Source organism: Vulpes vulpes, chromosome 14 (assembly GCF_048418805.1).
Source record: "Vulpes vulpes isolate BD-2025 chromosome 14, VulVul3, whole genome shotgun sequence".
NCBI lineage: Eukaryota > Metazoa > Chordata > Mammalia > Carnivora > Canidae > Vulpes > Vulpes vulpes.
Genome location: NC_132793.1, coordinates 6,009,621 through 6,019,608, shown reverse-complemented (window position 1 = coordinate 6,019,608; position 9,988 = coordinate 6,009,621). Strand labels below are relative to the sequence as shown.

Below are 9,988 nucleotides of genomic sequence, written 5' to 3'. Positions count from 1 at the left end.
TTTCATTCAGACATAGCATGATTATTTACAGGACCCTGGGCCCCAGCTGAAGACGACAACGACCAGTCCCTCCCTCCGACATGTGACAGAGGGAGGCACTCTGCAGGAATCAGGCTGTGTGGTGGAGAATATACAAGTCCCACAGTGGGATTTAGGGGTCTGAGATGCATTTCATTGATTGTTTTTTACAAATGTTATTTGTAAGAATAGTGATTGAGAAAGCACTCTTCCATTTGTGATACAGACATACAGATAGAGTAGCATACAATCGTAATTCTACCCCTGTTCCCTCGGTGCTTTCCTGCTTTTTTTTTTCTAATGCTTTTATAAACTATTAATCTCCAGAGGTCATATGGATATGCAGTTTGTAGTTGTCTTCTCTTAGCATGATAATAAGCACTTTCAACATTTTCAGAAACTCTGAAATAACTATCTGCCCTTCTTTCTAAAGAACGTATTGTGATTTTTTTTTTCTAATTTTTTTTTTAAGATTTTATTTATTTATTCATGATAGACATAGAAAGAGAGAGAGAGGCAGAGACCCAGGCAGAGGGAGAAGCAGGCTCCATGCCGGGAGCCCAACACAGGACTCGATCCCAGGACTCCATGATCGCACCCTGGGCCGAAGGCAGGTGCTAAACTGCTGAGCCACCCAAGGATCCCCTATTGTGTTATATTTAACTATTTCCCCATTTGGGGGACATCTAGATTATAACTGATCAAAGGAAGCTAATTGAAGATAAATTTGTGGTTTCAACTGTGCAGTAAGTAACCATACACATAAAAAATGCATTTGGGGGCATCTGGATGGCTCAGTGGTTGAGTGTCTGCTTTTGGCTCAGGTTGTGGTCCTGGGATCAAGTCCCACATCAGGCTCCTTGCAGGGAGCCTGCTCCTCCCTCTGCCTTTGTCTCCACCTCTCTCTGTCTCTCATGAATAAATTAAAAAAACAAAAAGAAAAATGCATTTGCGGGCATACATGGGTGTTTTGCATGTATATGTGTTACTTCACAAGTGGAGAAAAGGTCCGTCCCTTTGGGTCAGCCGTGCTTTTGCCGCAGCCCTCCCCTCCCTCAGTGACCCTCCCTTGACCCTTCAGTCCCTAGAGAAGAACCCAGCCTGGCAGCTGGTGCTGTGGACAGAAATCTGCTTCCTGCTCTGGCTTCACTTTCCCCAAGGAATGGGCCACTCACCCAAGTTCCTGGGGTCAGTCAGAGGCCTGCCAGGGTCAGGCCCATACCAGAAGCATGTGAAGGGCCTGTGGCCAGTGGGAGGGTCATGTGCCCCAGCTCCAGGGGGCAGCCCTGCTCAGGTCCCAGCAATTGAGGCCTTGAGAGTACAGGTTCAGTATTGATAGATCTTTTGCATTTGGGGGAGAAAGCAAAATATCTCAATTTTTAAAAGTGTGAGAGGTTCCCGACTTTTTATATGCTTAGTGGCTAATTCAGTTTTAAAAATATAATTGCAGGCACAACACACCACAACTGTATGTAGAACGGGGTCCAAAGTCATATCTAGACAACTAAACGGTCACAGGTGGAGGAGACAGTTGACTGCTGAGAGCTGCTGTAGAAAGCCTGGAGTGGGGGGGCAAGGCGGGCCAGCGGGACAAATGGGGACTCCTTTCTATCTCTTGGTTGTGTGCTCGGAGGGTTATTGACGCCATAGCCCTGGCCCCACTGGGCTGTATCCACCTCCCAATTCTGTTCTTGTAGATCCCTTTTGTCACCTCAGGACAGAGATCTCCCAGGGGAAGGCTCTACCCAAACCTCCCACAGCGCAGGGCTTCCCAGGGGGCCGCCTCTTGCAGAACCCGGAGGCCTCCCAGCAGTGATGACAAAAAACAAGCTCCTTTTCTTCCAAGGCAGTCCCAGCTAGGTGCCCTGTCAGGTCCCCTTTTATTGTTCATGTGACTTCTCTGTGGCCCTGATGTTGATTTGTGGGCCACAGTGGGATCTCGTCAGTTGTGACAGCTTACCAGATCCCCCCTAGAAAAGGAGGTGCCTTGGGCCCGTGTGGTGGGTTTTGGAGGTGAGAACCAAGCTTAGGCAGCACCTGAAGGGTCAGCGCATGTCGACTGGCTCTCCTGTGTGTTGGGAGGTGCTGGGAAGGTCTTGGCAGCTTTTAAGAAGAACGCTTCAATGTCTTGTGCTGAGAATGTGTTGTAGAAAAGAGATTCTGGGTACAGTAGGTCAGTGGCTCTTCCTGTTTTGGGGATAGTAGGCTTTCGAGGACTCACTGGGGTCAGCACATGATGTGCTCGCAGCTCATATTTATCCCAGCATTCTATTTTATTTATAAAATAGAAGGCTCTGTGGCCACTGGTAAGGGACAGAGACCCAGGCAGACTCGGCAGGAATCCAGGCTGTCTCCCTTCCATGAAGGGACACAGACACACTTGGCTCTGCAAGGCAGATGCAGCCACATGTGTGTGAGGTTTCTCCCAAGGAAGCTACTTAAGAGACGTCATGTGTCCTGGAGATGGGGCTGTGTCGGAACAGGTCGCTCTCCTACAGGAAAGCACAAACCCACAGCTGTGGCCCGTGGTAGTTGGCTGTTGGGTGCCCAGCCCTGTGCTACAGTCCCTACAGCGTCACCCTAAACTCTTGCCTCATCCCCCACCGGGTTGGGAGTTCCGCTTACTTCCCATTGAACAGATGTGGTAACTGAGGCCAAGAGCATCCACGGGTGTGTCTGGGCCTTGGGACCCACAGGAGGAGGAAGAAGACAGAACAGATGCTGCCCCAGATCCTTCCCTCCCTCCGCAGGGCCAGCTCCCCAGGGGGGCTTTGAGAATGTGGGCCCCACACCCCCTCCGTGGGAAGCACAGCGGGCAGCAGCCCAGGACCGAGCTGAAGAGCAGCCCCTGCCTCTGGACAGGTCCTCCCGCTGTCCTACTGGGACGGAGCCCAGTTCCTCCAGTTGGCCGTCTTCCCAGGCACTGGAGCAGGGAGGGGTTCCTCCATGGGCAGCGTCTGCGTCACCTGAGAACCATGTGAAGTGCAGGGGATGGGGACCCCCCTCCCCGGAGCTCCTGGATCGGGCACTGGCCGGGGCTCCCCTTGCTCCCAGAGACCCTGCCGTCCCCAGGCTGGCGACCATCCGCTCCATCTGGGACAGGATGCGGCAGCAGGTGCTGAGTAGATACTGCTGATTCCCGCTGCAGACTATTCCTGAATGCCCATGGGTTGGGGAGGGGGGGGCGTGTCCGGGGCCATGGGACAGACCTGGGTGGAAAGAAGCCTGACACAGGAAATGGTGGGCACCCTCCACCACGCAGAGCTAGGCCCTTGCAGAGCTAGCCCTCTCAAGCCTACCATGCTGACTCCATACCCAGAACTTGCCAAAGCAGGGCTCAGGGTGAGCATCTGGGGCTAGCTGCCCTCTGCGTGGTGATGCAGTCTCCTCTGTGTTCTCCCTCTCCAGTGTGGGGCTGCCTTCCAGGACGACGACGTCATCGTGCTCAATGGCACCAAGGAGGATGTGGAAACGCTGAAGAAGAGGATGGAGGAGAGGAGGCTGAGGGCAAAGGTCGGGAAGGTAATGGAGCCTTCAGGTGCCTGGCGGTGCTTTCGGGTGTGCAGTGATTAAGGTGCTTTTTACGACCTCCAAGGGTTCGAGTCAGGGCTCACTGTGTGGGGCACAGCACTTCTGCTCTCCTTTATTCAGCTGCTTCATCCGTGATATGGGGATGGTGACAGCCCCTGCGCAGAACAGGTGTGGTCAGGAGGTCACCAAGATTGTCCCCGGAGTGCAGCCCAGGGAGGGGCAGCCACCACCACCACTGTGCTGCCACCGGCTTTAAGAGTATGTCCTGGGTGCATAAAACTTGTGCCATAGAGGTTCCCAGCACATCTGGAGAGCCTCTGCTGTGCAGGTCTGAATGTCCTTGGGAGTCCCCTGGAGATCGGGGGCCCGCAGAGCCTGTGATCCCTGCCCACTGCTGAGGCACCTCAGGTAGCCGGCGGGGGGTGGGGTGGGGTAACAGCCTTCCCATGACTGGGGGCTGCCCCCAGCCTCCCTGAGCCTCCAGTGGGGCCTCTAGTGGTGAGGACTGGAAGGGAAGCCAGTGACGGACCAAAGCTAAGGGTGGATGCAGACAAGGAGGCTTTGTTTTGTGGCCCTGGCCTTAGCATCCCATTCCGTAGGCAGTGGTTTCATTGCCCCATGATTTGGCATAATAACCAGGCTCAAAACAGTTTATCAGTTAAGTCATTTTTATGTGCCATCCATTCTAGATCTAGCAGGAAATTTTGTTATTTCTTAAGTATTTACAGATGATCCCTATCATCTTTCCTGAACAGCAAGATTTTCATTCTTTAAAAAAAATAAGTTAGGGACTTATTTGTCCCTAACTCAGTCCTTAGAGCTCGCAACTCTCGATCTCAGGATTGTGAGCTCCAGCGCCACGTTGGGTGTAGAGATTACTAAAAATAATAATAATAAATTTTAAAAAATAACCATAATTTTAAATTAAAAAATTAAAAATAAATTAAAACCACAAAAAAAAGTAAGTAAGTTTTAGGGTAAATGTGGGAGAAATTTGGGGATCAGAACTAAGTCAAAGGAAAGCTTAAAGTATTAGAAAATTTGTTTCTGTGTCCTGAGGACATAGAGTTGTGGGGAAAAATAGCCTGCCCCTGTATGGCATGCATTTACCAGTGACATAATTATTAAAGATTTTTCAGAGTTGTCCTGTTTTATTTTGTTTTAATTATCACAGAGGAAAGAGAAGGACCCTTGGAATATAAGTGCACTCGTTCTCCATTGTCTAAATGGCTGATGTTGTTACAAATGAGCAAAACAGAAAGAAAAAAGCTTGAGATATTTTTGACAGTTAACAAAAAGGACTCTCCCTCGCTATCATGATCGAGCTCACTGCTTAAAAAGTGTGTTTCAGAGGAAGCTCCCAGTGTCTTGTATGGTCATTAACGGTGTCACTGGGGTGAGTCGTCTCCAGTCCCAGAGTTCCTGCCAAGGTGTTCAGAGCCCAGTGGGGCCAGCACAGCCCTCTCCGCAAGATACTCTCTCAGCTTCTGGGAATGCCTCTTAGATACTGCTACCAGGATACCAAAATATTTCCCAAATATACTCGCAGCCGAAGGCAGGACATAGCATTTCCACTCCAACTTCTTCCTGCTCTTGCTTCTTCCATAACCTCAGCTGTGAATGAAAGGCTTCAGAATCCAGTGGTCTGTTTTTGAAGACTGGGGTATCGTCCTCACGGATTTGAGTGCATGCCCTGCGTGTGTGAAACACCCGGGAGGCTTTTACAGGTCACTCTGTCTGCCTGTGCTCCAAGTTCAAGGCCTGTGCCCAGGAAGGTGGGTTCCCCGGTTTCTAGGGGCAGCAGCCCTCCCAGCTGAGTAGGCCGTGTGTCTTTAGCGCCACCTTTTGGAAGCTTGGAGAGTGGCATGTTAAATTCTCTGCGTAAGCGTCGTTCTGTTTGTGCGGTGACTGAATCTGTTGTAACACAGCCATGTGATTTTCGAATGGTCAGTGTCATCTCTTAAATTTTTGCTGACCAGTGTTGATTATTATGAGTGACTGAATTCTAGTGCCTAAAAATCTAACCGGAGTAATCCAGAGTTTAGGAGAATTGGCTATCATGTCAGGTCTTTTTTTTTTAAGTCTCTTTTTTCTTAGTAACCTCTACCTACACCCCATGTGGGGCTCGAACCCATGACCCCAAAATCAAGAGTTGCGCTCAGTCTTCAACTGAGTCAGCCAGGTGTCCCTAACCTCAAGTCCTTATAGTTAAATATCAAAGCAGTTGGACAACTCTGAAAAAGAGTTACTGGAATGGGTTAGATTCAGTACACATTTTACGGCAGCTGGACCTGAGGTACCCATCTATACTTTGTTGTTTAACTGCTCTTTTATATACAGCAGTCACCATGAACATTGTTATCCCTGGAATCTGGCATCTTTATTTGAGATTTTTGGAACATAGGTAGAGAACTAGGCAGCTCTCTTCAGGTGTATTCCTGAGTGAGGCAGAGGAGCATAACTGGAAACGCGGCAAGGGTCCAGGTTTAGGATTGATGTGGTATCAGAGTCTGCTCCAGAACAAATACCTGCTGTGGATGAACTGCATTGGCTTGGTGGCCGGGCCCCCTGGATGGCAGATGGCAGGAGCCGCACGTACCCTGAGAGTGGACCCAAGCACATCTCCAGTTGGCTCTTTCTTTTTACAGAAAGGAAAGAAACCCAAGGCGGCAGAGTCTGTCTCAAAGCCAGGAGTCAGTGAAGGTAAGACACTAGAAGAAGTTAATATGGGGATCCCTGGGAGGCTCAGCGGTTTAGCGCCTGCCTTTGGCCCAGGGTGTGATCCTGGAGTCCTGGAATCGAGACCCACGTTGGGCTCCCTGCATGGAGCCTGCTCCTCCCTCTGTCTGCGTCTCTGCCTCTTTCTCTCTCTCTCTCTCTCTGTCTCTCATGAATAAATAAAATCTTTTTAAAAAATCTTTTTTTTAATAAAATCTTTTTTAAAAAAAGTTAATGCTTTTGCTTTGTTTGGTTTACCTTTTTTTTTTTTTTTTTTTTTTTTTTAACAGAATCCCCAGGACCATCAAAAATTAAGGCAGTGAAGCCTGAAGAAAACAATCTGGATTCTAGGGAGAAGAAAGCCAACTCAGCTCCCAAAAGTGCAGGTGGGTCCTGCCAAGACAACAGGGAGCTGTTTAGAAAGCTGGTAACCCAGAGGGTTATGTTGCAGTTTCCTTGGAGTGAATTCAAAAGCTCAAGCTCATTCTAAGTCCTATTTCTGAGGAGTTCATTGAGCTCTCCTGGAGGCCAAGAAACAGTCCCCCACCCCAAAGCCTGGTTGAAGGAGCCTGGGCAGAGATGCTGAGTACATATCTGCCAAGCTACCAAGGCTCCACGGGGAGCTGGACTCAGACTCACTGGGGAGACTGGTTAGTGGCCTGAGGCTTGGCGTTGGGCGGGAATGTTCCCAGTCCCACTAAGGCTGGGGTTTTACGTGGTGTACGAGGCACTTAGCCAGCCTTCCCTTTACCTGCCTCCTGGCCTCATGTCAAAGGGCTATTTGACATATAGTCCAGAAGTCGGTGCATTTCTCCTCACTGCCTTTAACTCAAAGATTTATTTTATGAAAAGGAAACGCAGATTTATTATTAGGTGAAGGAATGTATAATTTCATGATGTGAGAAGTACCCACAGTACTACTTGATGGCTTCAGGTCCCCAGCCTACATGGAGTAGCCACCTGGCCTGGGGTAGGTGACCCAGCCTTCTGGTAGTTCTGCTCCTGGCCCTGTGAAACAGGCTGACAGCCCCCACGCATCGGTCCGATCTGCAGCATTCACAGGGTGGGGAGCAGAGCAGAGCATAGTTGTTGATTTTCAGTGATAGATTTAAGTGCAGTAGCTTCACCTGCTTTAGGAGTTGGCAGTTGAGGTGATGTACTATGACGTTTATCCCAAGAAAGGAAGGGGGAAATTCCTGAGACTAACAGACTTTTTCCTTTTAAAAAGAATGTGATATTTGGAGTGATCTGTAGCCCCCCCCCCCCCCCCCCCCCCCAGTAAAGTATTTGGCTTTTCATTCTTCCAGCAGCAAATGGGAGCTCTTCTGGAAAAATTGGGAAGCCTCTGGGTGGAGCTGCAAAGAGATCCATTGCCGATAGCGAAGAATCTGAAGCTTACAAGTCCCTTTTCACGACTCACAGCTCCGCCAAGCGCTCCAAGGAGGAGTCGGCCCACTGGGTCACCCACACGTCCTACTGCTTCTGAGGCCCATGCTGCACTCCACGCCATGCGGGCTCCGTTCCGTTTCCACGGGGGCAGGTGGCATAGGTGTCACTGTCCCCTGTACTCTGCTCACTCTCTGTGCGGGGCAATAAAGTCCTCCTCCCAAACCTCCTTGCTGGTGTAGTTGCTCTTGCTTGTGAGGCGCGTGGGTTCCCAGTGACAGACGTGCTGGGCAGCTGGCCACCCCCTTCCAAGGCACATGCACCTGCTCTCCCCGCGGCCCAGAGAGACGCACTGGCCACACTTCTTATGCTTGAAATAATTAAGGACTTAGATGCCTGGTGGGGTGTGTGGTTGGGCCCTTTTGACTAAAATTGTAATGATTTTGCTGCCAACAGGCCAAATGAAACTGCGCTCTAGGAAGTGAATTTTAAATGCACTCTGCCTGCAGGTCTGTTTGCGGGAAGGCATCTGTGCCTGCTGAGTAGAGCTGGGGCCTTGCCAGTTGAGTACTTCAGGGAAGTTCCTTTACTTTAGCAGTTTCAAGATGAAAGCGATTCAGTTGGGTACCTGAGGATTTGATAGAAAAATAAAGCAAGGCCACTTTTCTCTCACCTGTGTGTATTTTTCTCTCTTCCATAATGTTTTAGTAAGAAAATTATAGCCTTTCTGTTGATAGTGTCATAGCATTTGCACATCGTGAGTTCCTTTTTCACTCAGAAGATGAAGGAAATAGGGGCGCCTGGGTGGCTCAGCAGTTGAGCGTCTGCCTTTAGCCCAGGGCGTGATCCTGGAGACCTGGGATCGAGTCCCATGTTGGGCTCCCTGCATGGAGCCTGCTTCTCCCTCTGCCTGTGTCTCTGCCTCTCTCTCTCTCTCTGTGTGTCTCTCTCATGAATAAATAAATAAAATCTTTTTAAAAATATCAAAAAAAAAAGAAGATGAAGGAAATTATATGTAATATTGGTGTCTCTTACCGATCCGTAACGTGTGCTGACAGCAGTCATTGGAACTCCCATGGGACAGCTGAGTAAGAGCTGGGAATATCCCGGAGTCAGCACGGCTCTCTGGAGCCGGTCGCACTGTTGGCGGGACCGGCTGGTTTCCATCAACAAGCAGGAAAAGGAGCTGGGGGCAGGAGGGGGCGCGGTGTGAGAGGCCCCACATTCTCTGCCTCTGAGGGGCAGAAAGCTTGGCTCCCCAAGGCATCTTTCTTGAATACTGAAGCATTTTAATCAGAATTCTAGTAACATCAGTGAATTTTTGCTGTAGACTTTTCCAGAACAAACCTGAATTGCCCACTCACTTCTTACGTGTTTCCTGTACAGCCCGGTTAAACCATTTCTAGTTGCTTTTTTATTCCTTTTGTCAAATTATTTTCATAACGATCAGTACCTTATTTGGCTAAAATTTCTCTGTCACAGTGAGTTTTCTCCTTTCACAAAGAAAACTAAACAGTCTTTTTAGCTGAATGTCACTAATCACAGATTCAGTCATGAGGTGTTTTTATAGGTTAACGGCCATTATTTTGCCAACTTCGATTTTCCCTAATTTTAGCTTTAGATATTTCGACTGTCCCCAGTTTTTCCCAGTGACCCGGTCACAGTGTCCCCAGCATCAGAACCTGGGCAGCTCAGGCCGCCCACTTCCCTCCAGGTCACCTCCAAGCTCTGCATGGCTCCCTCCCCTCCCTCCGTGCCTGCAGCCCCCCCAGCGCCCCAGCCTCTCCCCACCTGCAGCCCCCCAGGAGAGCTTGCTCTGGAGAGGCCTTTCAGCCTTCAGTGCCTAGCAAGGCGTCGAGCCCTCGGAGGCCCGAGGAGCCAGTGGCACTCATCTGGTGCCCGCCCCCCCAGGCCTGGCAGGATGCCTGGTACACGGGGGGGGGGGGGGGGGGGGGGGGGGGCAAGGCAGCAGGGGCTCGGAGCTGCCCCGTTTTGAGCGCTCACCGGAAGAGTTAAGCACTCGATGGCCTTTGTCTCTTGGGACTCGCGCACAGAGAGCGGCCGGTGACCACCGTCCCTCCTTGAAGCATCGCAGCCCCTGCAGGTGAGGGCCAGAGGGAGGAGGACGGGGCACCTGCCAGCTCCTGCCCCGTGGCCACCCCGCAGGACCCGAGCCTCTGCTAGCCGGGGGGGACACGGGAGGGCGAGAGCTCCAGGACACAGGCTGTTTAACGCGCTTTCTTTCATTTTACAGCCTCCCCACAGTGAACTGAGAAGATTGCCACCCGACACCATGAACCTTCCTGCCTTTTGACCCAGAGAGCCTTGGGCTCAA

General features: G+C 50.5%; 1 protein-coding gene across 2 annotated transcripts in view; it reads left to right on the top strand.

Annotated features, from left to right (window-relative positions):
• RTF2 (replication termination factor 2) overlaps window positions 1–8,325 on the top strand; it is a 41,465-nt gene extending 33,140 nt beyond the window's left edge. The window contains exons 6-9 of one of the 2 annotated variants that reach the window (XM_026015043.2): window positions 3,427–3,540; window positions 6,198–6,252; window positions 6,558–6,653; window positions 7,575–8,325. In XM_026015043.2, coding sequence (XP_025870828.1) covers window positions 3,427–3,540; window positions 6,198–6,252; window positions 6,558–6,653; window positions 7,575–7,753 — 444 coding nt within the window. In that variant the 3' untranslated portion in view covers window positions 7,754–8,325. The remainder of the gene's footprint in view (window positions 1–3,426; window positions 3,541–6,197; window positions 6,253–6,557; window positions 6,654–7,574) is intronic. The other variant, XM_026015044.2, reaches the window with a different exon arrangement.
• The last annotated feature ends 1,663 nt before the right edge of the window (window positions 8,326–9,988 follow it).